This window comes from Strongyloides ratti, scaffold srae_chrx_scaffold0000003 (assembly GCF_001040885.1).
Source record: "Strongyloides ratti genome assembly S_ratti_ED321, scaffold srae_chrx_scaffold0000003".
Taxonomy (NCBI): Eukaryota; Metazoa; Nematoda; class Chromadorea; order Rhabditida; family Strongyloididae; genus Strongyloides; species Strongyloides ratti.
The window spans coordinates 301335-320682 of NW_020171511.1; the positions used below are offsets into that span (position 1 = coordinate 301335).

General features: G+C 19.5%; 5 protein-coding genes across 5 annotated transcripts; 3 read left to right on the forward strand and 2 right to left on the reverse strand.

The window, feature by feature from the left end:
• Positions 1 to 2355: 2355 nt before the first annotated feature.
• On the forward strand, positions 2356 to 3632 carry SRAE_X000188200 (Tachykinin-like peptides receptor 86C; the record flags this gene model as incomplete). The annotated part of the gene is made up of 2 exons (XM_024653973.1): positions 2356 to 3201; positions 3249 to 3632. 2 exons carry the CDS (start codon positions 2356 to 2358, stop codon positions 3630 to 3632), a joined length of 1230 nt encoding a protein of 409 aa, XP_024499352.1.
• Positions 3633 to 7091: 3459 nt separating this feature from the next.
• Positions 7092 to 8372, reverse strand: SRAE_X000188300 (Protein kinase-like domain-containing protein; the record flags this gene model as incomplete). Its single annotated transcript, XM_024653984.1, has 2 exons — positions 7092 to 8297; positions 8340 to 8372. The coding sequence occupies 2 exons, from the start codon at positions 8370 to 8372 to the stop codon at positions 7092 to 7094; spliced, it is 1239 nt and encodes a 412-aa protein (XP_024499353.1).
• Positions 8373 to 9922: 1550 nt separating this feature from the next.
• On the forward strand, positions 9923 to 10846 carry SRAE_X000188400 (Collagen alpha-5(IV) chain; the record flags this gene model as incomplete). Its single annotated transcript, XM_024653995.1, has 2 exons — positions 9923 to 10081; positions 10133 to 10846. The coding sequence occupies 2 exons, from the start codon at positions 9923 to 9925 to the stop codon at positions 10844 to 10846; spliced, it is 873 nt and encodes a 290-aa protein (XP_024499354.1).
• Positions 10847 to 14165: 3319 nt separating this feature from the next.
• Positions 14166 to 14900, forward strand: SRAE_X000188500 (Hypothetical protein; the record flags this gene model as incomplete). The annotated part of the gene is made up of 3 exons (XM_024654006.1): positions 14166 to 14514; positions 14563 to 14771; positions 14820 to 14900. 3 exons carry the CDS (start codon positions 14166 to 14168, stop codon positions 14898 to 14900), a joined length of 639 nt encoding a protein of 212 aa, XP_024499355.1.
• Positions 14901 to 15230: 330 nt separating this feature from the next.
• On the reverse strand, positions 15231 to 17593 carry SRAE_X000188600 (RNA recognition motif domain and Zinc finger,RanBP2-type domain and Nucleotide-binding, alpha-beta plait domain-containing protein; the record flags this gene model as incomplete). Its single annotated transcript, XM_024654017.1, has 4 exons — positions 15231 to 16366; positions 16676 to 16737; positions 17344 to 17530; positions 17572 to 17593. 4 exons carry the CDS (start codon positions 17591 to 17593, stop codon positions 15231 to 15233), a joined length of 1407 nt encoding a protein of 468 aa, XP_024499356.1.
• Between the last annotated feature and the right edge of the window lie 1755 nt (positions 17594 to 19348).

The following is a 19348-nucleotide window of genomic DNA, read 5'->3' on the forward strand; positions in this document are numbered from 1 at the left end:
ATTTTTTTTTGAATAATAATATATATTTTCCTAATATTTATGAATAGAATCACAGAAAATAATTTTTAATTAAAAGAATAATATAGGCAAAACTTTAATTCTTTTTATCATAATTAAAAAGTTTTCAATATTAGTTAAGTTTAATTTTAAATAATTCTAGAGATTCATTCATTAAAATATTTTTTTTGGTCATAAAATGGTTTAACGAATTTGTAAAAAAAAATAATTATGAGATAAATAAAAATAACAAGAATTAGTTTTTGTGAATAACAGAACTTTTTAAAATTATCATTAATGTTAAATTTTTTTTGTCTTTTAAATTTTTAATTTTAATTTACTAATAGAATTTATTATTTCTACTTTTATAAATTTTGACAACAAATTGTCATTCATTAATGCATTTATAATTATTTTTAGTTAATTAGGTAAAAGATTTTGTTAAGTATAAAATATCATTTTAATAATTTTAGAAATTTTATATCTTTCTTTTTTATTTAAACATTCTTTTTACATTAAGAGCAATTTTAAAATCTTTCTAAATGTTTATGACACATTTTTTTTTTGTTTAAATTGATATCCTTTTTTAACTTTTATTTTAACGTTATCTTGAGTATATGCAATTATTTATTTTATACTAGTTTTATTGTCAAATGTATGAATTTATAAAGAAATTAATTTTATTTTAGCTTTTTCATCCATTTTAGCATATATAATATATTTATGATTATTTATTTTTTTAAAATTTTTTAAAATCGAGTTTAAAATAGTAATGGTTATTTTATAATAATTATGTTTAACTTTTTTTTAAAAACTTAAACATTTTTTTATGCAATTTTAAATAACTATTGTTTTTTTTTTGTTACATAAATCCGGATAAATTTTTTTATCATAATTATAAAAATTTGTCTATTTTTTTTTGTTAACAGCTGCTAATAAAATGATGTTAAAGTGTTACCAAAAATTGTTAAGAAAGATATAATAAAATATTTGATAAAGCTTCTTTTATGAAAAATATTAATCTTAGTGAAAATAAATTATATATTTAAAAGAGTAATGAACTTGAAACATAAGTCTTTAAATAAGAAAAAAAATGACGTTTATAATATAGTATTTATGTTGAATAATTATTAATTTTAAAAATATTTTAATGTTGAAAAAAACTTTTTATGTTCTGATTGTTTATGTAATAATATATTATTTATCTATTTTTATTTATAAATTATATTTAATATTAATGAAAATTATTATAATGATAAAGCAATTATTTACTACTGTAAGTAAATAAATTAATTTCTGATCAATGTTTTTTTTTGTATATTTAGCATTTATAATTGAAATATAATTTTCAACAATTAACCGATAAAAAACAATTCTTATGTAGTTTTTTTTTTTGGTAAATAAAATTTTCTTTTTTCATTACATTAATATTTGGTAAATTTACTTAAGCATTAACTAAGAATTCTTTTTTTTTGTGTAAACGTACTTATTATAAAGCAATGATCTTAATAAAAATTTACATCTTAAATAAAATTATGATTATCGTTGTTTGTTGTTTAATCTACAGAATTTTTTTTTAATAATTTATGACATATTTTAAAAAAGGTATACATTTTTTTTTAATTGAAAAAAAAATATATATTAAATTTACAATTATTTATTAAAAAAAAATTTTTTTTTAACATTTAGTATTTTTTACTAAATATCTATATTAAAATAGATAAAATGTTTATATTAAAAAATTTAGAATGATATCTTCTTATATTTTTATAATATTATTTCCAATTTATTACAATGTTTTAACTATTAATGTACTTTTGTTATTTTAATAATCTTTTATCTATAAAAGTTGAGAAATTTGGTTATTTAATGTCATCTTTTTAAAAGGAAATATAATTTACTTTTCTTTGACAGTTATATATTAATATAACATCATCCTTTATCTAAAGCATTTAGAATTATCAAGATCCTCTTAGCAATTTCTTTAAAAATATTAGGTGAGAAACTATTTTTGTTAGTTTTTTTATTTTTAAATATTAAATATTAAATTTTTAATTTCTTTTTATTTTAAAGAAACATTTAATAATGATATTTTAAAAATAATTTATTTATACTATAAAAATACATCCTAATTCATAGCTAAATACCATTTTACATAGAAATGTTATTTTAAAAATAAATTATTTATTTTTTTAATATAAAAAGAATGTATAATTGTATAAAAAATTAAAATTATTTTATATTTATATATATATATTTTTTTTTGCCTTCAGAAACGCTTCCTTAAACTTTCAATAATTTTCATATTATATATAAATAATATTTTTTTAATATTTTACTATATTTTGATAACTAATTATGGAAAAAATAAATGAAGTATGTATAGTTAGCAAAAATGCATCATTTGACAAAAAAATTATTCAAAGTCTTATTAATTCAGGATGTTCTTGTGAAAATATTTCCTTCATTAATGAAGATATTATTGATTTAAATTGTTTTCCATTTCCATTATCACATAGTTTATTAATTCAAATAATATATATTGCTATGTTTCTTTTTATTATTGTTGCAACATTGGCTGGTAACCTTACTGTTGTATGGATAATTTTATGCCATAAAAAAATGAGAACAGTTACAAATTATTATTTGTTAAATTTAGCAATTGCTGATATTTCAATATCAATATTAAATACTGGATTTTCAGGAATGTATAATCTTTATTACAATTGGAAATTTGGTTCTTTTTATTGTGCTGTAAATAGTCTAATGGGAATTACGCCAATTTGTGTTTCTGTTTTTACAATGATTGTCTTATCAATAGATCGGTATCTTGCTATTGTTTATCCATTAAGAAAAAGACCTGGTAAAAGCCAAACATTAGCAATAATTTTTTTAATATGGTTTTTTGCCATATTATGGGGTTTACCAAATTTTTTTGCTTCTAAAGTTAATAAACATTTCTTTTGGGACAGTGATGAGAAAATAATTTATGAAGATCAGACATGTTCTTCTACTAATTTTCCTGATGGTAATCAATATACAAGCTTTTTATATAAATTATACAATAATGCACTTTTTATTACACAATATGTACTTCCATTGGTTATATTGTGTTTTACATACGGTAGAACAGTTGTTGTTCTCAGAAAATCTGAAATAATTGGTGATTCAGTTCAATTAGATAATATTCTTGCAAAACGAAAAGTAATTATTTTATTTTTTATTTTAAAAACAAATATTATTATTTTTAGGTAGCTAACATGCTTGCTTTAATTGTCGTAATGTTTACAATAGTATGGATGCCATACAATTTGTATTTTCTTCTCAAATCTTATATAACATTAGAATTAGATAATAAAACTGAACATATTATATATCTTAACATTTATTGGTTAGGAATGGCATCATCAATACTTAATCCAATCATTTATTATTTTATGCATGTAAGATTTCGATTAGGTTTCAAGTATGCTTGGAGATGGTTACCTTTTATTAATGTTTCATTAGAAAAATATGAATTAGCTTTTACCAATAAAAATAATTGGATTGTTACTAATTGTCCCAAAAACCATATATATATTAATCCGAATATACAAATAAGTGAAAGAAAAAAAGATTCAACAAGTATGTTTTAAGCTTATAAGAAAGAATTTATTCTTTCATAATTATCTTACACAAAATAATAACAATACATCAATTTTTTTTAAATCACTAAATATTTCTAATAAATAAATTTGTTATAATTTTTTCTAATAAATTTTTAATTAAAAATATTTATTAATTTCTAATTAATTTTAAATTACACTTAAAAAAGTCGTTTTGGTCAAATAATAAGGAAGTAAAGATAACTATAAATTTAACAATTTATATTCCACTTTTTAAAATAAATAATTTATTTTATTAATGTAATAGTATGAAAAAATTTTGCTTTCAAACTTTTGTGTTATTTTTAAAGAGTACCATTAATTTGAAGAAAAATAAAATTAAAACAATGAAAATTAAAAGGAAATTTTTTTGCCACTATTTTAAAATTGATGGAATAAATTAAAAAAAACTTTTAACTGGAATTACTATTGTTTGTTTGTTATTACTTAGAATATTACAGATTCGACTTATTTACACATTCAAAAAAAAAATTGAAAATTTTACTTTTACTTTTTTTTGAGAAAACAAATTATCTTATCATTAAAATATATTTTAAAATAAAAAACAATAGTCAGTGTAAGAGAAAAAAATTTAGTTAAAAAAACAACGATTAATAATAAATTTTTCTACTAAAAAGGAAAAAGGTTTTTATGTTAATTTAAACACAACTTTTAAAAAATAAATTAACTAATAAGTTTTAGAGTAACTACAACTTTATTTAAAATACTATTAAATAGTAATGAAATATATTGTAAGCAGAGTTTTTTTTTTGTCGATTCAAATATTAATATTATATTTTAACATTATAAATTGGTTTATAAACTATATTTTAAATTACAACATAACTTTTATTTCTTAACGTTAGATAATTATTGTTAGTATTAATTTTTCTAAAAATACTATAAAAACACTTTGAAAAAGAATTATAAAACTGAATTATATAAATTATTAAATATTATTTCTTATTTTAAATCTAAATTAGTTAGTAATAAATATTTGCTAATTAAAACAATCTTCTTAATAACAGTCGCACGTTATTTATTGATGTGAATAATAATGAATAAAACCAATAGTTCATGTGTGATCCAGAAAAAAATTTTTTTTTTATTTCAAAATATTCAAAATCAATAAAATTTTAAATATTTTAATTTATTTTCATAAATAAACAAAATCTCAAATATCAAAACTTAAAAATATTCAATTTAATTTGCAATATGATTTCTTATAAAACGGAAACTTTTATCTAAATAAAAATATTTACTTTAATTTTCTGATTATATTTTCCAAGAGAATAAATTTCTAAAGAAAGTATTCAAATTCCTTTAATTATTATTTTAAAAAATTGTTAATTTTCAAAATATTTTTAATTATTAAACAAGCATATAATATTAATGCGTTTAATCTTCTTTTTCACTTAACAAAACTTTATTTATAAAGTTTTTTGAAAAAAAATATAATTTTAATAAACTTTTAAAATAGAAATTTTTTATTATAATTATATTTTTATAAAAAAAAATAAATATTAATATCAGAATAAACTATTTAAATTGATGTATTTATATTACGATTTAAAACCAATATATAAAAATATATCAATTTCCTTTTTTATTGAATAAATTATTTCAGCATCATTTTTCCATTTAATATAAAAGAATTTTATTTTTATACACTTTAATGAAATAGAATACATATTAATATTTTTAAAAATTGTAATTAAAATTATATGTTTTAAATTACTGAAATAAAAAATATAATATTTTTTTAAAATAAAACTTAAAGAATTTTATGATTGAATAAAAATCAAATTATATTAGCTGTATTTTAAAACATTTTTTTTCTATGTGAATTTATACATGAATATTAATATACATGTTTGACAGAAAAAAAAGACAAGTACTGTATTTTTACTAATTATATGGTATATAATTGTTTATAAAAATAGTTTCTTTAAAAATTTGTATAAAAATATTTATTTATAAATTTTTACTTTAGAAAATTAACTTTATAATATATTGTTCTTGCAATTTGTTTAAAAGATGTATAAAAAACTTTTTTTATTTTACTATTTATTTATAAAAGTTCAAAGAAATTATAATCTTTTATTTATACTTAACTTTAAAAACAATAATTCAAAATTAAATGGTTAAAATTTAACTTAAAATTGTTTTACAAATAATAAGTATATAAATGAAAAAAAAAATTATATAGTTAAATTTCCTAATTATATTAAAATAAAATTAGATATATTTTGTTCAATTTTAATATTATATAAATATAAAATATTTTTAAAACAATAATTTTATAAATAAAATTACATTTTGATGTTCTTAATATAAATATATAAATAAATAAATATTAACGTCCTGCAAAATTGAAATTTTAAATGAACTGTGTATGTATGTATGTGTGTATGTATTAAAAGAATATTAATAATCTAGTAAAATTTGATCTAGTAAAAATAATTTTTTACCATTTCAAATTTTTTTTATTATATTATTTTTATATAATTCTCATTAACAAATAAAATTATTTTATGAAATGTTATCATACTGTTTTTTTAAATAAAAGAAAATATAAAAAAATTATAAAATTAACATGAATTTATATCTATAAATCAATCTATTTGACAATTATATTTACATAATTTTTTTATTATAATGAATGAACAAAAAAATGTCATGACAAGTTTGTGAATAGTAATATTAAAATTTAAATGACGTTAATTCTAATTAATTCTTTAATAGCTTTATTGTTATTCATTTTTTTACCACTTTAAGTTTTACAGTATCTTTTTTTTAATTTTATAAGATTGACATTTCAATAATTGTGTTTTCTTAATTTGTTTTTTAAAACTATTTTTATTTCATATGTATTTTAAGAAAAAAAATATATATAATACATTACAGATTTTTAATAATAATTGTTTAATTTGTGTAAAAAAGATATTATTTATTTTTTTTTATAGTATCTATAAAAAAGTTATAATCTTTTTTTAAATTGTTTATTTTATTACTATTTAAAAATATCAATAATTATTATTGCTTTTTTAATACAGCTTAATACTATAAAAATTTATAGATAATAAATTATTAAAATCTGTGATTATATTTTTAAAAGTAAACATTATTTCCAAATATAAACTTGTATATTTGAAATATTATAACATTAATGAAATAATAAGTTTTGACATTTAAAAGATATATAGTTTAGTGTTGATATAGTGTAGTATTAACTCATCTATGTAATAATCAATCATTTGATAAAAAATACTATTTTAATTGATAGTGATAAATTAATATCATATATTGTAATTTAAAACATTTAAAAAGAATAAGTATAATTAAAAAATGTGATAAAAATGTGCATAATCATATGATATATTAAAAAATGTTTATTTACATTGCAAAAAAAAATTTGTTAAGAAAAATTAATGAAAGAAAAAAATAAAATTATTTTAAATATTTTGATAATTCTTTTTTTCCTTCAAAATACAAGCATAATCTATCGATACCGTAAGGAACATATCCAAATTCAATTTCTTTATGTGTTTCCATTTCAAATGACCATATTGACCAAAAATAATGACTTACAGCCATAAAACGTTCTCCTTCATCAATTAATGTTTTCATATCCTTTTTAAAATCATATGTTAATGAGAAATTAGAATCTGTATTTTGATTACTATAAAAACTATTTAAATATTCTTTTAAAAATACTTTCATTTTTTGAGATGTTGGAAAATGATCTGTATTTATAGTATATCCACAAGAATCTTCTGTATCATAACTAATTCCCCATTCACAAAAATGATTACCAAAATCAAATCCTCTATAATTATAATTAGCATATTCATAATCAATAACAAAAAAAGGTTGTATTAGAGATTCATCTATATCATTATCAATCTTTTTTAATTTTCCTTCTTTTGTTAATTCATATTCATTACTAAGTAGTATATTACCTTCTTGAAGGTCATTGTGACAAAATACAATTGGACTATTACTTTTATTAAGACATTCTTCAACATATTCTAATTCATTTTTTAAACTTTCTAATGTAACATATTTTGGTGCATTTTTTGAATATTTACTATCAATTTGTGTTGTTTTTATTTCCCATTTAGCATTTTTTCCTAATTTTAATTCAATATTTTTTAACCATTGTTTTATTTGATCAACAAGAACAGATTCTTTTTTAATTGGACAACATAATGTATGTATTTGACTAAGTAGAAATGCAACATTTTTTTGAACACATTCCTGATGAAGATCAATTTTAGATAAACAACGTGATGGTATATATTCTTCTAAACGACCTTCTGAAAATATTCCAAATAATTTTGGGCCCATACTTCTTTCTGATAATATTGTAAAGATAATTGTATCAATGATAAGAGTTAACGATGATGATGAACCATGAATACGAATTAATGCACATGATGGTTCTTTTCCTGTTGGTTTGATATGTGAAGGTAATTCAATTTTAAAAATTAAATTTGATAACCCACCAGTTACTTTTGTAACTAAAAAATTATCTTCAGTTAAATGTTGCCATACACCAGATAAATAATATTTTGCCAATTTCATACATTGAATTTTAAATTCCCTTGAAAGTTTATTACATTCAGTTTCATTATTACCTGATAATAGTGCATTCTAAAAATATTTTTAAAGTTTTTTTAAATAAAATTAACTTACTCGTAATGTTTCTCCAGTAATATTTTTTCCCATTTTTTTTTATACAAATTTTTAAACTAAAACAAAATATAACTCATATAATAATGTTATTAAAATATAAATAAGCAAATAAAATAACTAATTTATAAAAAAAAATTATTATGAAGATAAGAAATTTTAATACATATACTATTCCAATATAGATACATTCTATAATAAGAAAAAATATATAATAATGATGAATAGCAGTGCAACAAAACTTTCATTATTATATATTTTATTAAAAATCACATTAAATATCAGTAAAAATGTGCTATTACAAAATTATATAAATGATGAAAATTTTTTTTTAAAAATAATTTATAATAATTGTTTTAAAATTTTCTTTTCTATTACATGTTTAGTTATTTAATAAATAACAAACAAACTTGCTTTAATCAAAAAATGATAATCAACTTAACACATGTTGATTATGATAGAAATTGAAGGTTATTTATATAAATTTTATTAGTAAATTTATTTAATTATGTTATATTCAAAGATGGTATTATATATTTAAATTATTCATTTAATAAATAAATTAATGAGTATATTAATTTATACCATTAATTGTAAAATTAATATAATAATTATAGATTTTATCATTAATAGACGTTGCTTGATATATGTCATACTATTTAAAAATAATTTAATATATTTTAATTAATTATCTTGATAAATAGCATAATATCTATATCATATAAAATATTTATTTTTAAAAAAAATATTTATTGATAACATTTAAAATTTAACATATAATTAAATAATATATATAAAACAAAAAAAAAATGTTTCTTTTTTTTTTTATCTATTCATAAAAATATATTAACAATTAAATAATTATAAATTATTGAATATAATTAAAAATGCAATTGTTTATTTAATAATATGTAAAAATATGAAATAATTATAGATACATACAACACACTATGAAGGATATAATGATTATAAAATTGTATAGATAATAAAAATCAAATACATTCAACAAAAAAAAAAATAAAAAGTATTTTTCATTATATGCTTTTCATAATGATTTATAAAATATGTGTGCAATATTTTGATTTGAGAAAAGATAAATTTATGCTGATTATAATAAACGACCTTCCATACAAAATTAATATAACAATCCAGAAGTAGATAAATGAAGATATACAATAAAATAATTATTTAAGATTAGTTGATAGCTACTTAAGAAATTACGTTCCACGTCCGCGTCCATATCCTCAACCTGATACTATAAACTGTATATTACTATCCACAATACAAAAATAGTTAAAAAATTTTTTTCTAGACCGGTCTACATAACGAATTACAGAACAATATTATGGGTTGTTCTACAATACTTTTATAGTCATCTTATATAATTCAGATAAATTAAATGAACATTGTCATTCATAATTTATACATTTATTAATTCTAAAAGTCCTCTTTATTATTATTATTTTTTCTTACGTTTAAAAAATTTTTTTTCTTTAAATATACTAAAAATTTTAGTTTTTTTTTTTTATATTCTTTTTATTATTTAACATATATAAAAACTTAATCTGGAGACAAAAAAATTAATTATGGAAGATACAAGAGAAAAAGCTTATAAAGCTGTAGCTTATAGTGCAGTAACGTTATCATTCATTGCCATTTTAGCTGTAGGTATTACAATGCCAATAATGTACAATTTCGTTGATCATATACAATCGCAATCAAAAAAAGAATTAGAATTTTGTAAGGTAAATTAATAATTATAATTATTAAAAATAAAAACATTTTTGTTTTTCTAGACTTCAGCAATAGATATTATTAATGAGGTATCAAAAAGAGAACCAAGATTTAAATTTGAAAGTTTAGTATCTGGAAATCGTACAAAACGTCAAGCTGGAGGTTGTGAATCATGTTGTCTACCTGGACATCCAGGAAGACCAGGACCACCAGGTTCAAATGGTAAACCTGGAGCACCTGGTGAACCAGGAAGACCTGGACCACCAGGACGTCCACCAATTGTTTGTGAAGAACCTGAAATTCCACCATGTAATCCATGTCCACCTGGACCACCAGGTCCTCCAGGATCACCTGGAAGTCCAGGACAACCAGGACGTAATGGAAATTCAGGTAGACCAGGAAATAATGGACCACCAGGACCACCAGGGCCAAATGGACCTCCTGGAGAACCAGGAACACCAGGAAGAGAAGGAGAAAAAGGAGATCAAGGTAGACCTGCTACAAGTACACCATCAATTCCAGGAGAACCTGGAGAACCAGGTGAACCAGGACCAGCTGGACTTCCTGGTGATGATGGTGAACCTGGTAGAGATGGTTCTCCAGGACAACAAGGACCTCCAGGACCACCTGGACCAATTGGACCTCCAGGAACAGCAGGAACTCCAGGAGAGGTTGGTGTACCAGGAGAACCAGGAAACCCAGGTGAAAGAGGTATTTGTCCAAAATATTGTGCCTTGGATGGTGGTGTCTTTTTCGAAGATGGAACACGTCGTTAATTACTATATATTTGAAATACTTATTCAATTTATATCTAGTATTTTTTATTTTTTATATTCGATCTTAAATTTTTTTATCAATAAAAATGCCAATATGGTTATTCAAAAAAAAATTGTTTATATATATTTTTTTTTTCTTATTTTATAAAAAATACAAATTTTTTAATCTATTTTTATTAAATTTTAAATTTCTTCTTTAAAAAATAATGTTATTTATTGCTTTTAAATATATATATATATTAAATATTTGTTTTTTAAATTTTTTTTTTTTAAATTGTTATTATAATTTAATAAAATTTATAAAGATTACCAAATTAATGAGTTTAAATATTACTCTAAATTTGATAAATATGGTATTGATTTATTGATTTAATTAATGGCTATTAAAATAAGACTAACAATAAAGATCAATCTTATATTATCTTATTAACACAATGCTTTAATTATGATAGATTATGACATTTTTCAAGGAATATTTTTAACATGTCATTTTACTTTATTTGTTATTAAAATATATATATATCTTATTATTATTCATTTGGTTAATATATTTTTATTATAATTAATTTTATTAACCTGCTTTAAAATGAAAACAAATTATTCTTTTTTTTTAAGTTATATATAATCTTTAATAAAAAAAACAACAAATTATTCTTCATTCATTGTATAGACATATTTTTCTAAATTATTTGATACTTTCAAAATATTTATTTTATCTTAATATGAAAAAACATTTATATTATATTAAAATTATTCTTCCGTTTAAAAATACCTTTTTAAATAAGACTTTAATAAAATTCTATCCTCATCTTTTTTTTTTCTTCTTTTTTTTTCTCAAGTATATATAAAACTTATTAACAATTCAATAATGTCAAGGCTTTTATTTAGCCATTACCGCCTTTTATGAAGAAAATCGTACGTATATATTGTCCTTTCGTCTTAATTTTAAAAAAACATTTATACTTAACATTTAAAGTTTGTTTTTCTTTAAAAAAAAATATATTTATATTTTTTACAACGTCAATTAAATATAAAGTAACTTAAATATTTACATTAATAATTTTTGTATCTCTATAAAAATATATTTAAAAAAAAAAGTTAAGAAGCTTTGCATATCCATTATTTTTCCTTAAAAATTGTATATTTATTTCTAGATATTACGTCAATTGCTAATATAAATTTTTTTTTATATACAATTTTTATTAAAAACTATAAATTTAAGATATCAAATTTTTAATAATTTTTTATTCAAAATAAATCAAGCTTTCAATTAAATCTTTAATAATTTATTATTATTTTTTAAAAAAATTTGCTATTTTTAATAACATATTGTTTACAACTATCTGAGTAATATTTTTTATTTAATTTTATATTAATAATTCCTAAAAAAAAAAGTGTAGGATGATGTCATTGTTTGTTACTAAGTAAAATAATTTTTGTCTAATATTAATTCTTTTTAATTATTGGTATATACCAAAATATTTTTAATTTTTTGTTAAAAAGTCATTGTAAAAACAAAAATATATTAAGAAAAAGTTTTTTTTTTTTTTTAAATATTAGTTTGAATATTTTTCTATGCTATATTTATATATTCTTGTTTATTAATATTTTATCTTTTTAACAAAATATAAAATGTCTTATGAGTATTTCCTCTAATATCTTTGATTCCTAACATTTTATTTTGTTATTACAAAGGAAAAATGGTTGTTTAAATTTGTTATTATATTAAAATGATGTTACTGTTTAAAGTCCACTTTCACGTGACATAATCAAGATAAACTACTTTAAAAAAACTTTAGATTTTGTTTATCATAACACAATTATATAAACCGTTTGACAGTTTTTATCATTAACATCCGAATCACTCTTTTATTATTTAAACTATTTTCATTACATATTTGGATAGCTTAAATTAATAAAAATTAAACAACATTTTTTTACAACAAACAATATCGATAATGTATAACGTTTAAAATTTATATTTTATGGCTTTACTATGCATAGTACTCCAAATCTCAAGTATATTTTTATTAAAAAATATTTAATTCATCATCTATTATATTGCTATCATATTCTTTTATATTATCTTTAAAAATATTGACTATTTTTTTTTCCGCTCTAAGTTAATTTTAAATAAAATTTATCTTTAAATTTTCAACCCATATTGTGAAATATCATATGTTGTTTATTTTATCAATATTATTTTTTTTAGTTTTTTTTTTTATAAAAAAAAAGAATAAGAATTAGAACATTTAAATTCAAAATATGTTATTTATTAATATATCAACTAATTTTTCTAAATTTCTTAGTATATTCTTTATTTTTTTCTACATATTAAATAATATTTTGAAACAACATCTAATATTATGCCATATATGAATAAAAAAATAAGCTTATTTTTAAATATAACAATAAAATAACCAGTATATATACTCGCAAACATAATTTTTTTTTATTATTTCTAGCTTTGTTAAATATAAATATATATATATATATATATTTTGTAATAACAGCTGACATTTTTAACAAAATCAAGTTAATAGTACTAAGTAATATTGTTAAAACGATACATATTCACAATTTCAACGAACAATGTTATTTTGTAATATCTATATATTTATACAGGAAAAGAGTACTTTTTAATAAACTCAATTTTTTTATCAATTTTTTATTATTTTTTTGCATATGCATTGAACAAATGGTTTTCTTAAATTTTTATTATATTTCATTTTTTTAAATAATAAAATTTTGTGGGTTTATATACTAAAACAACAATTATAAATATTTGTTATTTGAACACAAAATTAACAATACTATTTATTTATTATAGTAGTTGTGGTAATCTATGAATAATTATAATAGATGATATTTATAAATTAACATTAATTAGTTAAATTAAATATTCTATTTTGTTGGGTTTCTAAAAACACTATTATATTATTTTTTTACATCAAAAATTAAAAACTATTATATAAAAATTTTTATTGTAATATTAATTAGGAATTGACTACTATTAAATAATACGTGGTAAAATTAAAAAAAATAATGTTTTAAAATTTAATTAATCTTTTTAAAAGGTCTCAGGAAAATATTTCTATAAACATTTCTGTTCTACTAGATAATTTTATAGTATTATTTTTTTTTTTGTCCAGCCATAATTTGTTGATTCATTTTTGTTTACATTTTTCTTTTATCCCATTTAATATGATTATTATATATTTAATTTTATTTAAATTATTGTTACATTTTGACTTTTATAATATATTTATATATTTAGTATTATATTATTTAATTTTTTTTAATTTAGTATTTATTAATAATGAGTGCTTCAACTGCTATTCCAATGACCACAGTTTCTACTCCAACTAACATTGATGTTTTTCAAAATGAGAGTACTATAAATTTACCTAAACGATGGAGAGATAAACGTGCTCCGGTTCATCATTATCATCAACATGTTAGAGGATCCCATAGATCCTGTGATAAAAGGAAATTAAGAGAAAAAAGGAGATCTTATGTTAATACAGCTGTAATTAGTACTGATGGTACTACAAGTGGAGATGATGGTAAAAATGTTATTCTTGAAATTCATAGTCCTATTCAAATACCTGTTAAAAATCATTCATTTTTAAATACAAGAAGACGTGAAAATTTAACTTCTGATTTAGGTATTTTTTTTTTAAAATAAAAAAATTTTACAAAATTTATTTTTATAGAAGCTGATTGTGAAGATAACAACAGCACTGATGCTGATGCATTATCACAAACTGGTAGTTTCAGAGAAATAACTTCAAAAATAATTTTTGATGAAAAAAATAAAATAGTTAAAGAGATTACTAGTAATGAAGTCCCAAACAATGAAGAAATTGTCAATCCTACGGATAATATACAAATTTTAAATGAAAAAATAAAAGATTTAGAACTTGTATGTTATTAAATATTTTTCTATATTTTTATTTTAATTTATTTTTAGCAACTTGAATCTGTTCTTAAACACAATATTATGTTAAAAGAAGAAAATGAAATTTTAAAAAAAAGAAAACACAAGTCATAAACAAATTAACTTTTTTAATACAATTTCTCTTTTTTTTATTCAAAATGAATTTTATTTTTAGCAAATAGTTTAATATAAAAAAGAACCTTTTGTCATTTATCATATACTTCTATGGCAGTATAGAAGTTTATTTCATTAATAAATAAATAATAAAAAAAGTCTATTAAATAGATGGTAAAAATTATTGTTTTCATTTTAATAATTAAACATTTTTATTTTAAACTGATTAAAAAACCTTTTTTTCAAAAAATTAAAGGAAAGTATTTTTTAGCGAAAAATATTGCAAACAAAAAAAAATTATTTTTAAGCAAGTATTATTAATTTCACTAATTAAAAAAATTGAGAATCTTTATTATCGTTTGCTCTTAATCCACTATTATTATATCCTTTGTTATTATCAGTTTGGTAAGTACTTCCTTGATTGGTTGGAGCAGGGTAACAATTACGTTTTGGGGCTTTACATTTATTACATTCAGTACGAAAAGCAAAATTGTTATTACCACATGGGCAAACCCAGTCATTTGGACGAATTTCTGAATTTCCAGGTCCTCTATTATTTGAATTTTGTGATGAGCCACGGAAATTTCCTCTTCCTCCTCTACTACTTCCACGATTATTAAATCCATTTTTATTTCCTTGACTATTGTATCCTTGATAACCACCACTACTTTGATTATATGAATCTCTTCCTGATCCATAACTTCCACCAGCAGCTCCACCACGGCCACCTCTAAAATTGCCTCTATCAACATATCCACCTCTACGATCACCAGAGAAACCTCCTCTACTACCACCACCTTCTCTTCTTCCTCTATATGGTCCACTATAACTTCCATGACTACCTTGGTAATTATCACCACCAGAATATTGTCCATACATTGATCCTTGATTTGTGGTTCCCTGAGAATTACCGCGATCAACAAAACTACCACGACCACGTCCTCTTTGACCTTCTCTTGGATTACCATATGGACTAGGTCTTTGACCATATCCATTTCTATTAAAATTGCCACGATCTGATCCACCTCTATTTCCACGATTTCCTCTAAATCCGCCACGCATTCCTCTTCCACCACGTCCTCCCATAGAATCACCGTGACTTCTATCCTTAAAAACAGCAAAATTTGCAGTCAAGACATTTTCAGTTCCAGGAAATGTGGCACCATTAAACTTATCTATTACTTCTTTAGCAGTTATAGAATTTGTATATGTTATCATACATTCACCTTTAAAAGATCCTCTATCCATATAAAGCTTAATTTTAGGTCTTCCATTAAATTCACTAACAGCAATTTGTCCTCCACATCCAAAAACTTCTTTAAGATAATTTTCATCAACATTTGTTGGAATTCCACTGAAAAATACGCTTTCTTTTGAAATATTTCCTTGTGATTTTTCTCCTCCAGATGAATTACTGTTTTCACTTTTGACATAGTCACCATCATCTTGATTTCCAGAATTTGAATCTAAAAGAAAAAAAAAATTTAATAACTTAGTTGTTATTTTTTTTAAATATAATTTAAATTTTTAATAAAAGTTAAGCCGTGTTATTAATATGTTGCTTTATCTTTTAGTACACATTAAATACTTATTATTCATATTTAGAATAATTATTACACTCTTTAAGGATAAACTAAAACGCTTACACATTTACAACACCAATAGTTAAAAAAAAAATACAATGATTGATATAATATATACAGTACATAAGCTATATATACTTTATCATATTTTTTTCAAATAAAGTTTTTTTTTTTATTTTAAAATTAAAATACCTCTTTCTCCAATGTTATTATCATTATAACCAACACTACCACCATCATTGGTGTAACCCAACCTGTAATATATAATAATTAAAAAAATATATAACCTTATTTCTATTATATTTTTTGATTAATTTATTTTATCCATAAATTTGTAATTATTATTTTGTCCGATGGTGGTGATATAAAATAAATGATTTTATTAGTAATCCTTTTTATACTCTAAATTGACTTTATACTTCATTAAATTGACATTATAAATATGATAATGTATAAAAGCTTTGAATTACTTCAAAAGCTATTGACAATATACATTGCCATTTATTTACCCAAGATAGAACCGTATGCCTCTGTTTACATATAAAATATTTAAATTGAAATTGACCAAAATAATTCAAAAAAAAAATTCTTCAACAAACTACGTCTGTTTTTATAATAAAAATGCTGTCATTCTTTGAAATAATTAATTTTTGCCCTTTGAAATATATATAATATAAAAAAAAATATTATTCAATCTTCTTTACTATTACCAAATCCTAATCTTTTTTTTTTTTTAATATTAAAAAAGATTTTTATTTGTGATAGTAGTTATTCAATACTGATATCATTAAAAAAAGAATTCATTGTTGTATAAATTGTTTTCAGTGCTTTAACAAAAAAAATATAATATATATACTTACCCTGAGTTATAATTTCCATCATCATTTTGATATTTTTCACTATCTTCAAAGGTATTAGAACCTCCTTCTAATGAATTAATGTATTTTTGTTGATCATTAGTACAATGAAGATATTCTCCCCAAGTTTCCTTGTTCATTAAAGGGTTTTCATCATTGTTTTGATTATCATGGGAATCTTGAGAAATTGCTTAAAAAAAAATTATTATATTTATTTTTTATTTAACTTACATGTAGTATTGTTTGTAAACATTTTTTAATGCAGTAGAAAAAAAGTTAGTTCAAAAATTTGTTAAATGTGTCTAAAAATGAATGCAACTTATTGCAGATATTTAGAATCGATGGGTTATGCTTGGGTATATATATATGATGGCTCTTCTATGTAATATCGTTGTAGGACATTATAATATATTATACATACATATATATTAAGAATGGCATATACATAAAAAGAAAGGTCGTGTTGGACTTAATGCCAATATATATTTTGTCTATAACACATTATATATATATAAGTATATATATATATATATATTTATATATATATAACATTGACTATATACTAATTTCTTTTAATATTAGTCATAGACAAATAAATGATTTAAAAAGAGAGAGAGAGAGAGAAAAAAAAATTTTACTTAAATTAAATGTACTATATGTAATAAAAGAGGATAAATTAAGTTAACAGTTTGTTACTTAAATATTTTCGTTGTAATATAAAATAAAAATGTGTGTATTAAAACTTAAAAAATTGAATATTTTTAATAAATATATATTATTTTTTAACATTCCAAAAATTTTTAAAAATAAATTATAATAAAATATTAATATTAAAAAGATATATTTAATTAAAATGTCTCGGGTATAAAATATTAATAAATAAAGTATAACAAAATTATATAATTTGATAAAATTTAAAAATGATTAGTTTATAACAAATAAAGAAATATTAATTTAATTTAAGAAGGAAATTGAAACCATATAAACTAAGTATAGTATTAAAATTTTATAACATGATGTTGTTTAAATTAGCAAATAAATGCATTTTTATTATGATAAAATTTTCTTAAATTTATTTTTACATTACTAACTATTTCAATTTAAAATTATGTTCGTTAAATAAATTAAAGTTTCATTTTCAACAATTGAACTTTTTTATATGACAAAGAAGATTATAATATATCTACTTGTTTAATTTTAAAAATAATTTGATAAAGAAAATAAATATTAAATTTAATTTTAAACTTAGAAACTTTTTTTTATGAGATTAAATTATCTTATATTTTAAAACAATATATAATAAAAAAAAATATACATAAAAGTTTATATATAAATATAAATAAAAAAAAATATATATATGTAAATTAATTTAATGTAAAAAATATTTATATTTCTTTATTTCTAAGAATTATATTCTTTAGTAAATATAATATATTTTATAGTAAATATAATTTTTATAAAGTTATTGATTTTAAATGATATATTTATATATATATAAAAAGGTAATTGTGAATAGTTCATATAAATGGTGGACTTTTTATACCTGTTGCTCTAGATCAATAGTGAGAAAGAAAGTTTGAATAAAACAGTTTGACTCTATTTTAAAACCTTTTGAAGTGTTGATTGTAAATACGTAATTACTTTAAAATCAGTAATTTACATTTAAAAAATAACATTCTTTGAATACATATTTATAATAACAAAATTTAAACATTTTATTAAGTAGTTTTTTTTATCATATACTTTAGACAACTATTTTTTTTTTAAAAGTAATTTATTATTTATTTTAATTTTTTTTCAAGATTAATGGCACATTAAAAGATGAAGAAAAAGAATTGTTCAATTAAATATATATATCTTATAATTTATAAATAAAATATTATTTTATTTTTTTCAATAACACTTTATCACGATTTCAAATATTTGAATATCTTTTATCTTTGGCATATGATAAATTTTTTTTTAAATATGACATCATTCTTCAAGATATATTCTTTCTTTATATCTC